The sequence below is a fragment of the Tyto alba genome, unplaced genomic scaffold, assembly GCF_018691265.1.
Source record: "Tyto alba isolate M040663 unplaced genomic scaffold, T.alba_DEE_v4.0 Super-Scaffold_40, whole genome shotgun sequence".
Lineage (NCBI taxonomy): Eukaryota > Metazoa > Chordata > Aves > Strigiformes > Tytonidae > Tyto > Tyto alba.
In genome coordinates, this window is record NW_024881316.1 from 1,347,991 (window position 1) to 1,371,178 (window position 23,188).

Genomic DNA, 23,188 nt, shown 5'->3' on the forward strand with positions numbered 1-23,188 from the left:
CAGTAGGGAGAGATGATGGGGAAGAATGGAGGGAGGAGCAGGTGGGGGCTATAAGTAAGGGAGACTGAGACAGGTAAAGGGAGAGAGGGATGTAACACAAGAAAGGATGTGGGAGCAGCAGCAGGTGAGGAAAGCTGCCCAAGACATGCCTGGCCTGGGAGGAGAAGCGAGAAGGCAGAGTAGAGAGTGTCTCTGGAGTGCAGAAAGAGCTTTTACCTATAGGAGAGATTTTAGCAGAATAAGTTCGTTTGATTTTCTTTTAAGAGAAAGAGAAAAAAGTGAGAGACTGGATCTGCTTGGGAAAACGTCAGCTAAGGATCATCTTTCCTGGGTATACACTCTTCATTTCCTGATTGACTTTAAATTGATTTTCATTTGCTTTCCTAATGCACAGTTGGAGGCATAATTTTTTTGTCTGTCTGGGGTGTCTCTATTCCCACATGCTGCCAAAGGTCCACTGTATGTGTTCTGCATTCACACATGCAGTATGCATCTATGTGGCATGCTGTAGTGGCTTACAGATACTGCTGAGGCAAAGGACTTAACATATTACAGATGTGAGAGACAAAACAAGTATTTTTCTTCATCTTAATAGAGAACTGGGGTCTCTATTAGAGAGAGACCCCCATCTCTGGGGTCAGAGATGACAGATAACCTGGCCAAGGTCACTTCAGAGGTCTGCAGCAGAGCTCGGATGTGAGCTGCTGGTTCTCATGCTGTTTTAACTCTCTGCTGCCCCATCTTCAGGAATTTGGCTAGGAACCATATAGTTTGCTACTTTAAAGAAACTCAGCTAAAGAAATGTGCATTTTTAAACTGGGAAAGCAGCTGTTTTGTTTTGTTTTGTTTTTTTCCTCTCCTACTTTGCTGCATTTTGACGTGTGCTGGTTGTAACAGTCTTGGGCTTTTCAATCCCGTTGCCTGTGAACCATTCATGGAAAAGAAGACTGTGTCAAAATCGCTCAGGCATCTCAGGGGGGTGAACAGTTGTAACAGAGACTACTGTGCTCAAAGCAAAGGCTCGAAGCAGCTTTCTCACAAGTCCTGCTTTAAAACATTGTGTACTAATTTCTCACTAATGTGTGTCCTTCTGCTGACTACCTAGAAAATAAAATACACAAGCACAACAGAATACAGAAGGGCTAAGCTACAGATTTATGAAACTGTTGCATTTTAAACCTCAGTAGAGAGGTATGTATTCTTCTGTTGTCTTAGGAAACATGTTTTTCCCTAATTGTCCAAAGTGGGATTAGTAGCTGTGAAAGCCATGCGCTTTACAAGGCCTTCTGGGAGCTTACAAAATGCAGATATTTTCAGACACATCATTGGTGGAGCCCGAACCCATGCAGCTTCTCTGTGGTACAAACTAACAAAGAGCTGGAAAAATATGACCAAAAGAGCTTCCACAGTCTTTTGTAGTTTTTGGGCAGTGGAGCCCATCCCTCCTGCTGCCTCCTGTGACATTTTAAGGGGCCTTGGACCCCTCATATGAGTCCTTGACACAGTTCCCCATCCCCCTCATGGCTGCTTCTTGGAGTGGAGAAGATGTCACTCATAAGATCAGAGGGCAATTCGCAGGGGAGAGGGACCCCAGGAGGTCTCTGGTCCAACCCCTTACCCAAAGCAGAGTCATCTATAGGGTCAGACCAGGTTGCTCAGGGCTTTGTCTAGTTGGGTCTGGAAAAATTCCAGTGCCAGAGCCTGCCCAGTCTCTCTGGGCAACCTCTGCCACTGACCCACTGTCCTCACGGGGAAAAGGTTTCTCCTTGCATCCAATCTGAAGTTTTCATTTCAATTTTTGCCTGTTGTCTCTTGTTCTCCTGCTGTGCACCACTATGAATAGCCTGGCTCCATCTTCTTGGTGACATCCCCATGGCTTCTGTGGGGCTACTGTTGGGTTTCTACCCAAGCCACCTCTCCCCCAGGCTGAATAAGCCCTGTTCCCCCAGCCTCTCCTTGCAGGGCAAGTGCTTCAGACCCCAGGAATATTGATGGCCCTCTGCTGAACTCACCCATCTGTCCATGTCTGGCTGGTATTGCAGAGTCCAAACCTGTATGTCTCGTTAGATCCCTGCGGTATCCCACCTTTTACTGACCTCCATACGATCCATTAACTGCTACCCACTAAGCCTGATCATCCAACCAGTTTCTCACTCATCCCAACCATAACGTTCTAACTTGGATGCAAGAATACTGTGGGAGAAGGTGTTAAAAGCCTTGCTAAAGACAAATGACATCCACTGCTCTCCCTTTGCCCACAAATCCAGTTGCTTTATGCTAGAAGGCAGTCAAGTTGGTCAGGTGTGACTGATCCTTAGTGAACCCACAGAGTCCCCCATCACCTTCACCTCCTTCTCTGCTGCTGGGACGGGGGAGTGTCACGAAACACAGATGTCTCCTCCTGCCCTGAAGTGTCACTGGGGACTGTGTCACCTCTCAGGGGCATAACGGATCTCTCTGTGCCCCGAAAGTCCCCCAGGCCTGCCTGAATCTTCCCTCCCACATATGGGTTTCTCCTGGGGGTGGGCAGACTGTTGCAGGGCATGAGCTCATGAAGACATGGTGGCTCAATGTGCATCAGCTCGTGCAGTTTTGCAAAGCAGCCTGCACTCAACAGCAAGCACAGAAGCTGCCCATCCCCTTTTAAAACTGTATCATTTAAAACCTGTAACCACACATACTTGAATGCACATTCTCCTTCTTCCTGTGTTCCTTCTAACCGTGACCTGCATTTCATCATGAGCTTCTTTTGGTCAGGAGGAGGTTACTCTTTGCTCTTGCAATCTACTGACTGCTCATGTCAACCTGAAGATCAGGAGCTCTGAAAAGGCTTGCTTAGAAACCTGGCTGCTTGAGATGATCCCTGCCTTCCCCTGTCCAATGGAGACGTAAATACGACTTTTCAAATTCCCAGAGCATCTTCCACTGGGGCATGTTTCAAACAGTAATGAATGGAGGCTCCTGCTTGGTCTGTGGCAATAGGCATCATTACTCCTATTTTGGAGCACAAAGCAGAGGCAGGTGGAATAAATTGATCTAGATCAGGAAAAAAGTCTTAGGCAAGGTGAGGAACAAAACTGGTGGCGTCTGGCTCCTTGACATTGTCTTGTACACAACTCACGGGCGTCCTTCCACGGGGAGATTTCACCCGCACATGTTTTGTTTCACACAGAGTACTGAGAGAGTCTGACATTAGTCAAAAAGTCCCTGGTGTCTGCTCACAAATTTTGGAGTAATTTATATCCATAGTTATAAAAGCTGTATGCTGTTTGTTTAGCAGGGCTCTTTTAATGTACTGTTTGCTGTTTTGATAGTCTGTGTCTTCTTCATATTGTAATCATATTAAAAGAGTGTTCTTTTCCTGGAATAAAGAGGTAATGATTCACAAGAGGCATAATTATTCCATGCGGTGCAGGCAGGATGCTGCAGAAAGAGCTGTCTTCTTTATGCGTAAAAGGCTTTTATTGCAAGTGTTCTACACAGTAATTAAATTCCTTTGAATGAGGAGGCTTGATTGGATTTTCTTTGGTTTATTGGGAGGAGTCTGAAAAGCCAGGTATTTAGCTCAATTACCATAGAATTTTGGCAGCTGTTGGAGGTTAGGGAGAAAGGTTCAGAGTGCCTGATTCCCATTTCTCTTATGCTAGTGTTAAGTTAGCTGAACTCAGTTGAATTCAGTTGAATTACACCCTATCTGTATTTGTGTGAGAATTGAGCTCAGAAATCCCTGGTAGAAAACAGCAGGATACCTGAGTGAATGCTGTAAGAATCCAACTTATCTAAGGGAAAAAAAGGAAAGTTACTTGCAGCTGCAAAAGCAAGGGTCCAAAAGCAAGGAGCTTTCACATTTACAACTGTCCTTCAGAGCTGATGTTTGCCTTATGGCAAGTCCAGCCTTGGCCCAGAGTGCGACAAAGTTTTAAAAGACGGCAGCAAGAAAATGAAAAGCCAGTCAATCATGTAACAAAAATCTGTGCTGTGGCTTGACACACAAGCCAGGATGCTGGCATGACACAACTCTTGAGTATCTGAGTTGTCAAACTGAATCATGTTTGTTTAACATCAACTACTGTACACAGCTGCCAAGTTGTTTCTTTGGTTTTGTTTTTGTTTTTTTTTTTTTTTTTCCAAGGGAAAAGAGTAAAAATTTAAATTAAAAGGAAAACTCTATTATATACAGCCTCAACATCTATTAGCAATGGGGCTTGAGTCTCGTAGCATAAATTACAGCATTAATTCTTCCTGTTGCTCAGTAAGGCTACACAATACATCAGAAGGAGAGTGTTGCTGAGGCCGGGAAGGAGATGTGCAACACCACGGAGGTAATTTCACCCTGCTCCGATGTCTCTGGAGGGACACTACGCATGATGAGGAAAGTGGTATTTTCAACAGCTCAGAGAAACATCATGGGGCAATGGGAGGTACTTTCCTAATCTAGGGGCTTCATGCCTGCCAGATATTAAACTTGTTGCCAGAAAAAAAGGGAATTTGGGCAATATTTTTTTTTTTTTTTTTCCCCCAAGGGCTTAATTAAAATTGGTTCTGTTTTACTGAGGTTTCTTCTGTGTCTTGGCTTCCTGAGCAGAAACAGTCATACCTGAGGACTACCTGGTTGATTCTGCGAGCATGAAGCGGTACAGCGTAGATCCTGTTGATTCTGCCTTCGGTTGCGTGGGCTCCATGTACACCACGAGGCAGAGTCCTGCAGACGGACGTCCTGCTGGAGGCTCCTCTTCCTCCTGTAGCCATCGGCCTGCCCAGATGTCTGCAGGGGGCTCCTCGTCTACTGGCCTGAGGCAACAGACCTCCAGCCCGACGAGGAACGGGACCTATCTTGAAGGAAACAGAAGTGGTAATATAATATCTTCAATTTAGCAGTGTGTGTTGCTATGCTGGTGCCATGTTGGAGTCTTAACTCACTCCCGAATTCCCAGGAAAATTAGTGTGGTGGGTCTGGGTTGACATCCACCCAGACTACTCACATTTCCATTTAGAAGGAGAAATAATAATCTATGTAAACACAAAATCAATCTGTTTGTCATTAAGTAAAAAGGTGAATGTTTTCTAATGCTGTTATTAATTATGTAAACATATGTATTATGTATAATTGTGTGGCAATCACAACTGTTATTATTGACTTACATATATAAATATTAATATATAAGGCATTCTTCCCAAGGATTGATACTGCCTACAGGCAGGTACCTGTTATTTGTGGGACACCAGCTGTGTGCAAGATACGATGCAGAGCAAACCCAAATATTAGTGCCTACCTCAAAGCATTTTAGCAAAAGGTTTTGATTTCTAGTTGTGTGGCCCATTTCTGCCCCTTTGATTACGAACCAAGCCAGATTTTGCTTGAAAAAGACTGCCCAGCAAAACATATATTTTTGGAAATCATCCAGCTCACTGCTCAAGGCTCTTTTATCCTTCAGGAAGCAAAGTGACAAGAAGTTTATCTGCAAATTCAAGGGATGCCATGGGAACCAGTGCATTCAATAACTCTTCTTCTCTCTCTTTGTATTTTTGTCCAGTTACCCTGCTAGGATTTACGTTTGCTGGGTCAATCACTCTACCCATTAGCTATATTTCCTATTAGCCATGATATTTTTTTCTCTAGAAATTACCTGGGTTCATCAAACAGGTTATCTAATTCCTTGAACTTCCGCTAACTTTGTTGGCATTTTCCAAGTTCTCCATTAACTGGTCTTTATCAGTAGTGATTCCAACAGTGTCTTCACCCCTTACTAATTATTCAAAATTCATTTATGCATTTTTCATCTTGAAGATAGATCTAACAAAGGAGTTGAGTGTCTCAGCCATTTTTAAGTAATTAATTTCTTTCCCTTTCTCATTTATTAATGGAATCTACTGTCACTCTAGTATTTTTTTTTTTTTAAATCTTGATATATTTGCAGAAGCCTAGCTGATTCCCCTGGCCCCTTTGTCTACCATTAGCTCATTACAATGTCTTTCTGCCCTTGCATTTCCCCTGGAAACTGCAAGTGATTCTGCATATTCTTGCTTGGTAGCCACTCCAGAGCCTCTTCCTTGCAGGTGCAGATCTTTGCATAATTCCTTCACATCCCTCCCCAATGCCTGTGCTATTTCTCGTCCCTGAACTTTCACTATTTAATATTTTAGAACATTATTCTTCCAAAATATGTATTACCAGTATTTTTATATATTTTTTTTTAATCTAAGTTTTCTTTCTGCAATGTTCAATACCTACCCAAAAGCATCACTCACTTTTTGCTATCATTTTCACACACTTGTTTCCCTGGTTTACCCCTGTGTTACTCTATTATACAGACTACAGATAAGCATTCAGTTCCCATCATTAATTTTTCTTTACTTACAGACTCAACTTTACTCAAAGCAAAGTGGATAGTATAGAAATGTACTACTGCAAACAACTTGTAAAAGGTTGTCACTAAGAACTGGGAGCCTCAGTTACAAAGAAAAGGAAATGAAAAGCCCTTTCTTTCAGATCTTGTTCAGTGTCTCTCGGGTCGGCATAATCAGGTGCGGGGAGGACAAGAGGCTTACTGTGCACAAGATTCATTTTCCCCTCTCCCACTGCTTCCCTAGAGCCTCCCAGCAGAACTGGGACCTTTTCGTCAAGCTTTTTAGTTGGCAGCTGTGAGGAGCCAAGATTTAACAATGTTGTTACTTGCTTGCTTTGAAAATCTTTATCATTCTGCTTGGGATCAGTCATTATCTCTTTGTATAGGGGTCAGAGCAGTTCAGAGCAAAGGTCTGCCTAGCCTCCATCTCCAGCATGAGACAGCAGCACACCCCCAGGAAAGAGATAAGTGTGGTGATGTTGGTGCTTCCCCACTACCCTCTCCGCCTTCAGAAATTTGTGGCTCAAGGGTTTCCTGAACCAGAAGTGGAAGATTCCTATTTAGTAACCCTCCATAGATTTTTTTTTTTTTTTCCCTGAATCACCCAATGGCTTATTGAACACTTTGTCCATTTTCAGCATCCACAAAATACCACGGTAGAGTTCCTGTGCTTAAAAATGTGTTGTATAGAGAAAAGCCTTGGCATCAGGGGTTTGAATCTGTTCAAGGGACTGAAGTGTAAAATCAGAGCTCCTTAGGCTTGCTCATCTGAATTACCTTCCCTTCTTGTTTCTGACTGTGAATGCCACTGTTTCCCTGTCTCCGAAAAGTCATAGAATGGTCATGAAATAGGCTTTGTAGGTTCCTATATTCCTCTACCTTGAAACATATCAAAGCACTTTGAGGAGCAAAGAGGAAGAGATTGCTTTTGGACCGGCACCTGTGGTACCTGGTTGTCTTTGAAGCACTTACAGGTGACATTAAGTTGCTACATACGACATTTCAGGGCAACAGGACTCATCCCCAAACTGCTTAGTATGTTCTATGTGACATGCATTTGACACTTGCAAATTCTAGCTCATTTGGGACCTCTGGAATGTTTGGCCAGCTAAACACTAAAGGCTCCCTAAAACTGACAGCTATGCAGTGAACATGATGAAAACAGTTATTAATTTGTTGATATTGAGCATTTGCAATTATTGTCAGTTTATTAGTCCAGTATCACCCATTGTAGCTTAGAGTCTGTCATAAAGGTACACACATTTGCAATTATTGTCAGTTTATTAGTCCAGTATCACCCATTGTAGCTTAGAGTCTGTCATAAAGGTACACACATTTGCAATTATTGTCAGTTTATTAGTCCAGTATCACCCATTGTAGCTTAGAGTCTGTCATAAAGGTACACACAAACCCATACGGAGATGAGTTTTCTGTCAGGGTCTCCAACGGGAGGAATAGCAATCCCCTGTGCTCTACCCATACGCACCACTGTACATATGGCCAGTGCACATTTGTGCCAGCACCATCCAGGACATTTACTCTGATCCACTCAGCTGCTTTCTGGAGCCTTCAGCAGAGAGTCCCCCACGGTCCACGGCAGAGCCCAGGCCCTCTGAGGCAGAAGGGAGCCGTTTGCTCTCAGGCAGAGCCTGGCACTTTTTCAGTGGCTGTGTGATGTGCAACACAGTGACATCCATGAAGTCAAGGTGCCCACAGATTCAGTACGATAGCTATTCTAGCGTTACAGAATCTCTGCTGTTCCCAGTCACAGCCTGGCTTCATCTCCTACTCCATTTGCGGTAGCATCAGCCCTGTAACACTGGAATTCCCACTGTAGAGTCCTACAAAGCGTGGCGTGCTCTTCCTTAAAGTTTGAGACTGTATTTCTTCACAGATATCATACTTTCACCCACCACGCTGCTTCCACTTCTGCTGGCAATCCCAGCCTTTTAAAATGCACATCTTTCTGCCATTGCCTTAGTGCAGCCACATTAGAGTTCGCTTACTGTCTTTGCAAAATCTCTCTTGCAAAGGTCTTTGGAATCTGTGCTCTCACTGTGGTGCTTCTGTGTGTGCTTCTCTTCTTTCTAGGGATAATTTATATGCTGCTGAATCATAAGCGAGCAAAGATGAGTAAGTGGTGCATGCCAGTCTCTGTTCTTATCCTCCTCAGTTTGCATACTTCCAAGGCAGGGGTGGGCAGGACTCATTAAAAAGAGGAAGAATTTCTCTCTGAAACCTCAAACCAATCCTCTTTATTTATGGATAGTTTTGAAAAATAGCTTGCCTTATTTGTCATGGTGGGCAAATATCATAGAAAAAACCATAACCATAAAACATATCACTGTGCATAGCAGAACATGTCTTTCAAGCGGAATGGATGAGATTAAACCTCAAAGCTCTCATTAATGCGATTGGGAGCTTGATGCCTAATTCTCCATGATTATGCTAAAAAATTCCAAACAAACAAAAAAAAAAAATCTCATTTCAGAAAGCCAATTGGGGCTGCTAACAGATAAACACACACTTTCCTGTCATCATTTGCCAAATTGAAGCTCTTAAATCAGGGAAGGAATAGTCAAGGACATCATAAACCTTTCCAAGCCTGCTTACATAACAAACAAAGCCTTTATTCCCAGTATGAAGAATTGTGTTCTCAACCACAATATAATAACCTTAACCTTGCCCTGTAGCTTGTTATTTTTATGTAGATTTTATTATCCAATATTAGCAGGTAATTATTATCACCTGAGGGCCTTCGTTAAAGAGGCAATCCTGCTTGCTAATACATTTATTTCCTGAAAACATTTGGGGGGTGCAGGGTTTGAAGTTTCTCTTTTTTCCAGAATAATGCTGCAAGCACCCTGTGGGGGGGCTGGATCCAGCACCTCCCCAAGGCAGTGGCAACGGATGTGCTGACGGCATCACGGGGCTCAGCGCTGGGTACCACTTCTTCAGCAAACACAGCCTGCCTGTTCATTTCTGAGGACATTAACAGCCTGACAGTTTTGATGCTTTCACTGAGCCGCGTGTTTTTTTTGTTTGTTTTTTTTTTTCCCCCCCCCCCCTCTCAAAAGAGAGGCAAAGCAAGAGAAGCCCAAACAAATATTTAGCGCCAGCCCAGGGCTGCATCTCGCACAGCTGGATTTTGGGCTGCTCTTGCAGCGGGCAGAGGAGCGCTGGAGATGCTGCATCCCCGGGCAGTGTGTGCCGTGCCGTGCCGTGCCGTGCCGGTGGGACAGGGGCTCTGCCCTGCCGCGCCGCAGGGCTGAGGCCACCAGCCAGGTGGTGCACAGCATCTCCTGCAAGTGCCTGCCAGTGCAAATCTATGCACTAAGCCCAATCTTACTTCCAGAGCTTTCTGCTGATTGTGCCTCCTCAAACCCCTCCACACCCATAAATATCCTGTAACTGTGTTCTCCCCCACGCATGCTTTTCTCATGCTTCTCCTCTTCTCCTGCTTGGTGTGCCCTAGACTTTTAGAAAAGTGTCTTCTACAAAGTCTTCCTCCTGTCCTTGTTTATAGTAGGAGGCAATATGCTTTTAAAAACAATTCCCATTTCTCTGTGCCTTTGAGGGTCTGCTACTTCTGCTTAGTTTCAATAGAACTGCTGCTCCTTATTATCTGCTCCAGTGCAATCAGAGAGAACCTTTTAAAATTTCATTCCCACCCCCTTCCCCTGAGGCAAAGAAATCATTTAGGCCTGCAGCAATATTAAAGTTCATCTGTCATTCACTTTCCACTCTTATCTATCAATGACCGTACTCCCTCTGGGCTTTGTTTGTTTGCCAAGAACATATTTAGGGAGTCTGTTATTTATCTTTCCTTCTTTCACAGGTTTAACTCCATTTTAGCATTGGATTTTCCTGTCATGCCTCTGCAGCCATTTGGCTGTTGGATTTCTCTCTCTCCATCCTCCTCCTCAGGAAGGTTCCGAGGCCAGAGGTGGAGGCAGAGAAAAGCCTGCATGGGGTGAGAGCTCAAACTAAGCCAGGCCATGTCTTTGCATCAGCTTTGACAGGCTTTGGCCACTGACCGGGTATCTCCAGCCATCTCTGCACAGGCAATGGTCTCAACTGGGATGCCCTGAGACCTTCCCCTGCAGAGGAACTTCACTCTCTTTCCCTGACACCGCTTCAGGCAGGAGGGGGAAGCATTTCCCTCTGATTACCTAAATTTCCATATCCCATTCCATTAATTTGACAAATTTTTGCCACCTGTCAAAAACAGGAAATTGGATTTGACCTAGATTACGATCTCTAAAAATAATTATTGGTCGCGAGCACTCCCATCTCTTTGTAATCTGAGTATTCATTATCATCTTGATTAATTCTGATGACAGGATGGCATAGGATACCCGGGGGACATGAAACTTCCTCATTTATCTAATTCTTAGGTTAAGTGTGAATACCTTCAGATAAGAAAAAATGCATAGTACTTGCCCTGCTGCCATCAAACACTTTTGTGCTTACTATAATATTTCAGCAAAGTGACGCTATTGAAATAAACCCCATGTCTTTGTGTAGACATGAAATGATTTATCTTCTTTTGTAAATAAAGAGATTACACTTAAATGTGTAAACTACGATGTTAAAAAGCCAGAATAAATCAAACAAAAAAGTACATTTTAAAAAATATGGAAAACCAGATTGTTTCCAGGCTCACCAGCTGCAAACTGTGTCCCTGGTATTTGTCTGCAAGGTGATGGTACCCCAGTTTTACTAACAACATTTAGAGGTAGCCCCTTACACGCAAGTAAAATAACACATCTTAATTCATTAAAAAGCAGCAGAGAATCCAGGACTTGATTATAGGTAGGTAAATAAAGTCAAAACAATCTTTGAAGAGTAAGTATCTGCAAATAATTCTTGTTTTTATATTATTGTATTATACCTCAGGTAGGGATTTGAAAGGGTTATCTTCAGCTGATAGGGCCTAGAAGAGTTCTTGACATGTGATCTCTTTAGAAAGGTCATTTATATATTTGTCTTTAAAAAATCAGATTTATGCTATTGATTGCTAGATTGCGAAGGAGTGAATATAATTCCCCTGTCATTTCAACCTTTTCTCCTCATCCCCCTTCCTTTCATTATAGATATTTCTGATACCTGTGAAGGCTCCCAACTGCTCTTGGGGCTGTCTGCTCCCCTTTGCCCTTTCCTGGCATTTCTAGAAGCAGCAGGTTACAGGCAGGAGTCACTGGGCCAGGGGCTGCTCTCTTTGTGCCCGGTGTGAATCCCAGGCTACGGCCCCTGGGCTTTCTTTACATTCATACAAATTTAAGGAAAAAAAATGTAATCCTCAGTAGTGGCACAACATCTCCCCCGACCACGTTATGACAGTAGCATAGAAACTTCTGCAATCCTTCGGGCATGGCCAAACCTTTCTGTCCTCCCTCCATTTTCCAGCTCATTTGTGAAAGCCTGGATTTCTCCCTAACCTTTGGTGTGAGGTGCTGAGGTGCCCAATAACTCCACACATCAGCTGGCATCCAGACCATCAGGCAGGGGAGAAATATTCGCCCCTCTGCCTCCAAGACAAGTGTCAGTTCTTCCACTTGTCCCTGACAAAGTTATTTGATGATACCGATGATCCAGGGGTTGGCCAAGATTACCCTGCTCATTTTGCACTCTTTGTCTTCATCGTTTCATGCCAAAGGCTCCAGATGGTCTCTGTACCATTGTGTATTTCATTTATTCTGTGAGCGGAGCCCAGGGTCGCCTGAGTCCACACGAACACCAATCCTCGCTGTCTAATTAAGAAGACCTGCGGCTATTCCTTGTCTTTTATATCCAGAACAGTGACTTAGCAAATGAGAGTGTAATTATCATGATATTTACATCACATCCCATTATGAAGCCCATTGACCAGATTTGCACATTCATAGCACTGCTGCTTTCTGGAGTTCATCCTTCATTACTGCAAAATATACCTCATTACATTATGCCATAAGATGAGCATGGTGGCAAGAAAAAAAAGGACCAATATGCACATAAAGCCATTATTGGGCATATATGGGCAGAGCCCCAGCTAATATAGATCAGCACAGCTCTATTGAAGTCAATGGAACGACAATCTACATAAGCCACAAACCCAGCCCACTATATTCGCTCACACGCATTAAGATTGTGTCTTGAGTCATGCGTGGGGATTCTCACACATTTAATCTGTCCCTATAAGATCAGTATTTCCCTGGAGAGCTCAGCCCTTCTCTTTTCAGCAGCTCTGACTGCCCTCTTGGCTACCTGGGGCTCCTCCAGACTCCAGTTTAGGTATGAGTGGTCTCACTCTACTCGTGCTCTTCTATTTCATTTTTCATCTTCTGCAGTGTCTGCTTGCTTACCATTTGCACCTCTCACAATAAAAACTGGGCCTTAACAGAAAGAGAGGAGCGGGTCTGGGCAAGTTAACATTTTATACATCTGTGTGCTGCTGCCTGCTAATGCAATGTTTGCTTGGTGTGGATATAAACAAATTTAAACAGATTTCCTGTAACCTAGCACAATATAGTTCTTGTAATAGTGAAGCAGCTTAAGTGGGAGTGCAAATTATATTCACATGGAGGCTGAGATTTATAATTCTGCAGAGACTAAGAATAAAAACATAAATGCACTTCCATTCCAATGTGCCTTTATTCACTTGATTTAAAGCTACAGCAAGCCAAAGTGACCTTAAATCATCCAGGGTTTATACCATTAAAAAGTCACACGTGCAATGTTCATCTTCGCATGTTTTAGTAGCTTTCCAAATAGGCATTCATTGGGGACCATCAGCTTCGTGAGAGCCTAAGATTAGGTGGATACGGACAAGAAACCTTCCTTTAAGCTCTAAGATGAGTCTGAATATCTGAATGTGAAGGAAAACCCCTGTTTGCTAAATCCTGATTTTATCCTTTAGCCTTCGCATTCAATGGCAAACTCCTTTGTCTAGTGCTGAAGCGTTTTCTCTCCAGGTGGGAGGGTGGTGTCTTCTTGAGCCAAGATCCCCGCTGCTTGCAGATCAGACAGCAGGGGCAGCTCAGTTGAAGAGCCTGGCAGCTGGCACATTTTTCCTTCCCCAGCAGGAACCTGAGGGTTTCATGCTTTTTAACGCAATTCACCAGCTGGGATCGTGTCTCCTGATAAGCAGTCAGATCGGAAACAGCTCCAAGTCCCCTTCCCTCCCCACCCCACCATCTCAGGCTGATACTTGCACACACAGATCCAACACCCAATGCTGCAGTGAGGCTGCCAATAGCCCTGCACACTCACAAACCAAGGAAACCGCTGCGTGCCATTGTAATGAGCTGTTGTGGGCTTTTTTGTACCGATAGCCTCAAGTCCTTCACCAGAACAACAAGACGCGGCTCGGCCATCAAGCAAGAATCCTTTGACCTGGACGGTGGATGATGTGGTTTGGTTTGTGAAGGATGCAGACCCTCACGCTTTAGGTCCCCACGTGGAGCTCTTCAGAAAACACGTATGTAGAAGGCTGCCCTTGTTGCTTCTGGGTAATTTAAGCCAAGTACATGGGCAGGCCCAAGAGATAGCCAGTACACGTCACACACCCCGCCTCAGCTGCCTTTGGCTGCTGTAGGCAGGGTTTGTGCTCAGCCAGCTTGAACACAGGGCCCTGCTAGGGGTTCAGCACTGCTGGGGGGTTTGGGGCTGAAGAACGTTCACCTGTCACTCGAGAACATCATCAAACACTACAACAGGCTTCCTGGGGAGGTGGACAATGACCCAAGCCTGTCAGTGTTTAAGAGGCATTTGGACAATGCCCTTAATAACGTGCTTCAGCTTTTGGTAAGCCCTGAAGTGGTCAGGCAGTTGGACTAGATGATCACTGTAAGTCCCTTCCAACTCAAGGTATTCTATTCTATTCTATTCTATTCTATTCTATTCTATTCTATTCTATTCTATTCTATTCTATTCTATTCTATTCTATTCTATTCTATTCTATTCTATTCTATTCTATTCTATTCTATTCTATTCTATTCTATTCTATTCTATTCTATTCTATTCTATTCTATTCTATCCTATCCTATCCTATCCTATCCTATCCTATCCTATCCTATCCTATCCTATCCTATCCTATCCTATCCTATTCTATTCTATTCTATTCTATTCTATTCTATTCTATTCTATTCTATTCTATTCTATTCTATTCTATTCTATTCTATTCTATTCTATTCTATTCTATTCTATTCTAAATTTTTCCTTCAGTGGGGAGACCCTAACAATGTCTTTAGCAAATGCTTACTATTTGTTCCCAACTACGCCAGTGTACATTGTTTCTATGCCAAGCCTAAGAGAAAGCACTGAGGATCTGGTGCTCATTTTTCATTGTCTGATTGATGCAAAACAGCCTCATCTCAGTGACAATTTTTTTTCCCAGGATACCTATGATTCTTCTCTGAAGAGCATTTTTTATGTGACTCTAGGTATTTAGCAGGAGAAATCCAAAACAGACAAACTTTTAATCTTTTTCCCCTCAGTATTATATAGCTACATAACCAAATGTAACAGACCTGCTGACTCACTGGAGAATATGATAGTTGCCTTTGCTAGGCAATCTCCAGTAGTGGAAATATTATCTTTAATTAGTAAAGGGGAAGACTGTAAACACACATCTGATCTACAGTTTCTTGTTCTGCGGCTGTATATGGAGTTGGCACAGACGCACCTAACAGAATCTTCAGCTTCCTCCTCCTCCATCTCTCCTTGATCAATTCAGTCTGGCTATGAAAATGCATTTCACCCTAAAAGTGACTCTCCTGTGTTCAGCTGCAGGTCATAGCTTTGGATGTAAGAGCCTGGACCTAGGTCTAAATGAGAAGAGCTCCCCAGCCCTTCTCCTGAGCAGCACCTCAGGTTACAAAGCAAGCGAAAGGGCTTGGTCAGCGGGTCCCCCTCCTTGCCCGTGTGCCAGCAGGGGCGAGTGGGAACGCGGGGTTGCAGGCAAGAGCTGAGGGACACAACTGATGGGCTTCTAGCTACACCCTGGATGCAGGGTTTCCAAATACTGAGGAGGTGACTGAGGAGCAGATGAAAATGAAGAGCAGAGGCCTTGGTGCCTGCTCACCCTCGGCAGGTACTGAGGCCATCTGCCATTCTGCAGACAGGCCAGTGGGATGAGAACAAGGGAGGCACAGTGGTGCTAGGACCAAATCTGCTATTACAGGACATGTGCTAGTCCACTTTCCCTGCCTTCTGCAGAGAGGTCAGATCTGCGTTGTAAAGTGATAATGAAAAATGGCCTATGTTGGCTAAGTGGGTAACCAGGCAGATAAACAAGCCACCTTCATATTGAAAGAAACTTGCTTTAGCATGAAACTTTGAGACTATCAGAAGGGGCTGTGCATCAAGGGAAAACTCTTCATGCAAAGGAGAGAGAATTGCCATGGTCTGAGGCATACAGGTACACCCCAAAGAAAAGCAACATTTAAAGTTCATCTTGTAAACACGGACAGTGCAAAAACACTGGTTGTATCTAGTTTCCACTTATAGCAAAGGATGGCACAGTCTGCTTTTATCTAGCAACAGGGCAGTGACACGCTCCAGGCAGTCACCGGCCGGCTGCACTGGAGCATCCCACGATACTACAGCTGCTCTGTGACCAAAGAGATCAAGCTAAATTGCCACTAAAGACTGTCCCTGTCATCCTTTGTTGAACACCCGGCATCCATGGGCTCTACTTATCATTGGTTTCCTTGTAAAATATGTCATAGTTGTGAGAACCTGGGTAAGATTGCCACACAACTCAATTCAATTATGCCTTTGAGTTATATATGTCCCTGTAATTTTTCAGCCTTCAAATCTCATCTGGATTAGGATGGAGACCCCAGGAGTGAGAGACAAGTGATTAGTCCATTAACCTTAGCCATATCTTCCAGTATGTTCAATCTTTCTATGAAGCAGGTGCATAATTTACTTAGAAGCACTTACTGTCATTGACAACACCCAGCTTTCACCTGAAATCATTGCACTGGCAATCAGCTCATCTGAGCTATGACACTGGGAGGAAGAGGGTGGTGGGATCACCAGGAAGAAAAGGCTGGGGGAGGTGTCCTGCATACAGGCAGTGCTCTTTCCCATTGCTATATTAAGCCATTTGAGTGCTGACCGTGGTTCCTGGAGCCGGCTCTCCCAGCGTACAGTAAGGAGGTGCAGCCACTGCTTCAACAGGCACTGCAGGATGAGCTGGCTCTGGCTCTGCTCTTCCCACTATGATCAGAAGCTTTTCCTTTTTCCAAGACACCCAAGGAGTTCTGTCGCAGGTAGCTCCTGAGAGTTCTCACAAAAGACCATGAAATTGCCTACTACCTCCTCTCTGCTCTTCCCTGCTCCCTTGGCAGGGCTGCGTGCCAAGGAGAGCCGAGCCCGGAGCTGATAGACAGCTGATAGATCTTCTGGCCTCGTGCAAAGGGGCTGCCGGCCTGGCAGGGACCTCAGAGCAGCACCGTGTGAGAGCCCCATGCAGTGCTCCCTCAGCAAGAAAGACTTGGTAGAAGGACTGGGGGAAGGGAAATGGAGGAGGGGAAAGAGTTACACAGGGAATTAGCAGGTAGAAAACCCAAGCTGGAAGGGATCGAAGCAATGTTATGGGCTGACAGTTTAATTATGGCCAGTGATTGGCAAATGCATTTATGAAAGAGACAAAAACCTCTGAGTTTAACATAATTAATCCAATTTATTCAAATAGCAACCTGTCTCTGCCAGTGCTTGACACCAGACTTGTGAGCACGCATCTTTCTCTAGACCTTCATCTCGAGTGTTTGAGCTTCCACTCACTGCACTCCTGTCACAGGTGCTGGCCTTACTGGGGTTGGCATCTGTTCACGAGACTGCAGAATACAAAAGAAGGGATATATATATCTCCCAAGCAGAATATAGATCCTAAAGTCTTTGATGTTACTCGGAATTAAGTGCTTAAACACCCATGAAGATGGGGAATCTCATCTTTCTCATTAAAAGCCTCATCCTAGGGGACATCCACCACCAGATGCAATTCTTGTTCGCATGGCAGAGGGCTTGTTTAGGGGCTACTGTGCTTTTTGAACAGTATCCTCAGAATAAGTGCCACAGGAAGCCAGCACAAACACAGTAATACTCATTCTTGCAGGTGGAAGCTGTACGGTTATACTGCCTGTATCGTGACCTCACAGCTCGTACATTTGCTGCTCCTATTCCCTTGCAAGAACACAGCAATGTTCTCCTGCAATATTCTAACTTGCAGTGGGCCAGATCTCGATTCTCAACAAGTGAATTGTGTTGATAGCACTGAATTTTAACAGCTCCAGATCTGGTTCAAAGTATTCTGGTGGGACTATTGCCTACTTGGAGACCATTCTATAGAATCCCGCTTTTTAAAATTATTTTTTAAAAGGGCTGACACAGTAGTACTGTAGAGAAGTCAAGCCGACAATCTGCACAGGGACATGGCTAATATGGGATATTTAATTGGATATGAATGCTCCCTCTGGCATACTCTTGTCATGGAGTTCAATTTTGACCCCTACCCAGTAATAATAAAGGAAATAATAAAATGCTGATCTCAACATTTAGAAACAGCTGCCTCCGCACCAAACCCTTGACAGTATTTTTACCCTATGGCATCACAGTTCCAGGAGTTTGTTTTTCTTTCTTATGCAAATGTTAATGTAATACTTATTCTTACTTTCCCTTAGCTTCCTTAAAATAATGGGAAAGAGAGGGGGAGGGTGAAGAGAGTTTCTATTATGGGTAGAGCAGGGGGGGTTGCAAAATGAAGAGCATTAATTGATTGAGTTAATCAGAAAGTGACCTTAACTGCTCATCGGCTAAATCACCTACTGAATGGAATAATAATGATCAGGGCAAATTAGGATCCATAGTATTGCTTAATTAGTAGGTGATGGATCACAGAGGAAAGGCCCGACCATCCAAATCATAGAATACAATATATACAGCATTAGTGTGTGTGTACATGTGTATATACATGCACACACACCATAGCACTAATTATGTTTTAACTTTGATGATCCAAGTATATGAATGTGGTGGAGACTGTGGGGAGGGGTAGTGTTTTTCAGCAGATCCACTAGTATAGTCAGGAAAAATCAGCCAAGCTCAGGATCCAAGGAAGGACGGTTGAAAGCTTCTATGTTTTCCAGTGCATAGTAAAACAGAGTCCCTGTGCACCCAGGCTACTCTGTGCTCAGTACAGCATTTTGTAATTTCAAAAGGTTTACAAGCCAACAGGTCTGGGATAAACAACTGAACTTGGTGGCGATTTCCTCCACTTACGTGATGGTTAAATTAAAAGTGAACAAGTTTTATTAATAAATGCAATGATATAAGCATGTTACTACTATCTTCAATTTAAGAAAAAGAAACAGAGATATATATCACTGCATATAAGCATAGTGGAGATATGTGAAAGATGCAGATAGGCAGGGACAAAGCTGAAGCTGAGATTCAGAGGTGCACTATTAGTAGTTCATGAGGCCACATCCCTCTGTCGCTCCATCACTCACTCCTTTCTCTCAAGGCTGACTAGCTTTTCTCAGAATTGAGCTTAGAGCAACGCTGATTTTTAAAATAATCCTCATGTTTTAATCGCAACGTAATTGAAAACCTAGACAAACCTTATAGTGCCTTGAAGAATAAAACATACTATTTAATTAACCCCTCCTTTAGAGCTTCACTCTATCCAACCTCAGATTTCAATTTTTTAAATGAAATTTCAGAATGCATGACATTTCTGCTAGCTCTACTCTGAAAGATATGCTATTTCTGATTTACCTTGCTTAATGTGTCAAGATGCAGCACTGGAAGGGGGGTTAACACATCTTGATTCTCTTTCTCTCTTTTGAAACCAGGAGATTGATGGCAATGCTTTGTTGCTGCTGAAAAGTGACATGATCATGAAATACCTGGGGCTGAAACTGGGACCTGCGCTGAAACTGTGTTACCACATTGATAAGCTCAAGCAAGCCAAGTCCTAAAAAATGCTTGAACAACAACAGAACCTGCCCTAAGTCTAGAATGGAAAACTAAAGGTAACATGTTGCCTTACAGAAATGCATTCATTTGCAGATTGTTTTTCCTTCTTTTTTGAAAAAGACTTTGTCTTTTTTAACATTTCTGCATCGTCACCTTTTTTTAATCCAATGGGGTCTTTTGGGCTGCTTTGTGTTAATGATTTGCCAAGAAGTATATAATTACAATAATTATTTTGTACCATTAATATTATTATTATTATTATTATTATTATAGTAAGTCCTATTTTTGTAATCAGAAGTGGGAAATCAAAAACAAACAGAGCTATGGTATATGCTGAGGACTGCTGGAAGACTAAGCAAGAGTCCCCCACTTGCCACGGGAGGAGTAACCGCTGACCTGCGTCGGCTGGGCTCCAGCTCCACCACCGATGCTCAAGGGCCAGAAATCACAGTGTTTGGTCACCTATTGTCTGATGGGGACTGCCCCATGTCTTGCACTATCTGGAAAACTTGAATTCTTCAGTTTAAAAGAAAAAAGAAAAAAAAAAAAAAAGAAAAAAAAGAAAGGTTTTAGGTTTGTTTTTTTTTTTTAAAGAAAATAGGGGAAAAAAAGGGTTTTTTTGCAGCTAAAGTACTTTTTCCCACTAGAGGGAGCAGCCCTAATATACTTGAGGCTGGAGCTCTGGTGCCATGGTGCTTTCTGTCTGATGAGCTTTGACCATCACGGCTCTCCTATCGAGCGTAACTATAAACACCGACAAGGAATCGCAGGCTCCCAGCAGGATAAACCCGTCATCGTTTACAGATAATTAATTCAAGAAAAGTCCAAATGCAGAGAGTGTTTCTGACAGGATGTTTCCTGTTACGCCGAAGAGGGGGTGGATGGCTCCCACGGTGTCTGGCATGCTCAGCTGTCGGCTCCCTTCCCTGAGCCGTTTCTGTCTGGTGTACAGTTTGTGGCACTCTAAGAAAAAGCAGAATTTCTGGTTTTGGTTTTGTTTTGCATTTTTAAAAAGCGAGGGAGCCGGGTGGGAGCCATTCCCCAGGTGGAGCTGGCAGTGCATCTCTGCACTTTGCAACGACAGTCAGGTCCCAGCGTGGATGCTGGAGGGTTGGTTCCTGTTTGTGCCGTGGCTTTCAGCACACAGGCAGGTGCGCCGGGCTTTACTTCTCAAGGGGATTAAAAATAATGCTCTTCTGCCTCTTACACAAATCTCATTGATATTCCATGTAGCCAGGCAGGAGAGGCCAGGTCTCAGGCTGAGGAGGTAATTTGTGTCAAGGCTAAGCCCTCATTTTCATCCTTCACAAAGGGGGATGATGAAGGGACACATCCATACAGTTTAAACCCTTAGTGCATGACAAGGAGTGGTAGCAAGCGTTTGTAAGTCATGCAGGTTAATTTAGAGCTATCCTCAACTGAATTGAGAAGCGGGGTCCTGGTAATATGCAAAGACGTCATACTGTCCAACCCTGTTTATGCAGAACAGAGTATTACCAAAAATACCTCATAGAATAAAATTCAGCTTGATGCATGTTGCTAGACTAGAACTCCTACAAAAAGATATCGGTTCAAGACCTAATCATGAAAATCCTTAACAATATGAGAAACCATATCCCGCAAGACTTTCACTAAACTCTTGGGGACTACTCCCCCAAATTAAAAAAGTTGTTTGCATATACTTCCAGGATTGGATCTTTTCAGGACTGACCAATTTTCAGCAAATCCTGTCAGCACGCTGAAACACCTGTAATAGGAATAGCTGAACAAGTGTGTTAAATGAAAAATTGTATATTATCCAGTGATGTAATATACTGCACCCTAAATGTGCCAGTGCTTGGAAAGTAACACCCACTTGCATCACTTTGTGTCCATGGTGTAGAGAATGGAAATCTGTTCAGCCAGCTGTCTGGTTGAGGCAGAGGTGACTTCCCATCAACATGACACCTGTACAGTTCATTTTTCACTCTTACATCTTTTATAAAATTAATCTTTTCCCCACAAAGATCCCCCAAATATGTAAAAATCTTGCTATGTTAGTAATGTAGTAATGTCACCTTCAGAGAGTCCTCAAATAAACATCCCCCCCCCCCTAATTTTGAACTTAATTAACCCGTCCTTTTTTTCAAAAGGTGATTTTAATTCCTTCACTTAGAAACCCACCTGGATGTAGTATATGATAAGTCAGAGCTCGTTAGAATTTATCAGATGGCTTCAATGCTAGAAAATCCCACTTTATCAAAATCAAAACTCCTCACAAAAGCATGTCACTTTCTAATGTAAAACTCTATTTAACTGAAACTACAGCTTTTGGTAATGTCAAAACATAATTTTGACATTTTGGAAATGGAACATTTTTGTTCCAAGAAGATTTTTGCATTTTATTGTATTTTTCTGGAGAATCCATAGCCTCACATTTTGTTCTGAGAGCGGGAATAAAAACCCCACAACTACAGACTTTCCTAAGCAAGAATCCTTCCCATTCAGCTTTATGTCTCACCCTTTCCCTCCACCTGTGCTGCTCCAGACATTACAGCTCTGAGGGCTGATAATACCAACAGAGTATTTATGGACTCCTTAGAGGCAATGATGTTTCTACATTTGATATGCTGAAATTGTTTTCATGTATATATTTGATGTATACAGTCAGTGGTGCTATCTCATTTGATATAACACTTGTAGGTATGACAGGATTGTCCAGGCCATGATATTTAACGTTCTGTTTTTCACAGGGGAGGCAGTTAGTGGATTCATTTTACATGTAAGTAACACTTATAACAAAAATTCCTCACCACATGTTTGTTTGGTTTGTATTTTTTTTTTTTTCCACTAAAAGGCAATTAGGAGGCAAACATTGCTGCAGTAAAAAACTGGTAACTAATTTTTCTCTTTCAAGTCTTGTTGGTGAGGGTAGTTAAGCAGATCTGCTGTGCTGAGGGTGTCAGGCCATTTCCTCAGAGCAAGCACTAAAGAGCCAGAACATGCATGTCAGCCGCTTCTCCATTAGCTGCTGTTTTAGGCATTGCTTGTACAAATTACTTTGCTTGCTATTCTGTTTGCCATTCTGGGTTCAGACTGCAGCCAGCCCAGTTGCATTTTTGAACTGTTCCCAACACGTGGGTGGATGTGCATATCCTTCAGAGCAATTCGTGTGCCTCTTTTCTACTTCTAAGCACTCATAGCCGGATCAAAATGCATGTTGGTTCCTTCAGGCAATTTCAATACTTTGTGAGTATTCGCTTTTTTTTAAAAAAAAAAAAAAAAAAAAAAAAAAAAAAAAGGCAAGCAGGCAAAGCCTTAGGAAGTGGGGAGAGCTCTCCCCTTGCCAAAGGGCCAGGGGTTAGGAGCACAGAGCCAGCGGTCCCAGTTAGAGCAGCTCAGCCTCCGCTGCGACGCGGGCCAGCCGCGCTGCCTTCCCACTCCCTGCCCGCTGTCGCCGCCTCTTCTCTCGCACCCACAAACGCTCCCTTCCCCAGCCAGACCTAACTGGGTGTCAAGGAAAGCCTGTGAGAATGCCTCCACCTCTCCGAGCCCACCGTCTTGCTTGGCAGGCTGAGGAGCACGGTGGCCTTTGCAGCATTAGCATCTTCGCTCAATGTGATTAAAGCAGGCAGGCTCCCTTGGGACTGGCAGGTAAAGCACCACTCTGGGCTGTTACTGCCCTTAAACTGATCACCAAATTTCTACAGGTTGTCAGCAGCCTTCACGAGCTGCACTCGTCTCCTCCTTAAAGAAAGGATGGCTGTGAGAGATTAAGTAGAACATTATTAGCAAACCCAGCAATAATCAGCAAAACAGTAAGAAAACGGTCAATGAAGTTTTGGTGTGAAAAGATGCCTCTGCTGGATTGGCAAGAGCACAAACCATCCTCTGGT

At 43.4% G+C, this 23,188-nt stretch overlaps 1 protein-coding gene across 2 annotated transcripts in view; it reads left to right on the forward strand.

The window, feature by feature from the left end:
* SCML4 (Scm polycomb group protein like 4) overlaps positions 1-19,333 on the forward strand; it is a 70,719-nt gene extending 51,386 nt beyond the window's left edge. For both annotated transcript variants that reach the window (XM_033008466.2, XM_033008467.2), the window contains exons 6-8: positions 4,586-4,852; positions 13,661-13,806; positions 19,190-19,333. In XM_033008466.2, the coding sequence (XP_032864357.2) occupies positions 4,586-4,852; positions 13,661-13,806; positions 19,190-19,315 (539 nt within the window). In that variant the 3' untranslated portion in view covers positions 19,316-19,333. The remainder of the gene's footprint in view (positions 1-4,585; positions 4,853-13,660; positions 13,807-19,189) is intronic.
* The last annotated feature ends 3,855 nt before the right edge of the window (positions 19,334-23,188 follow it).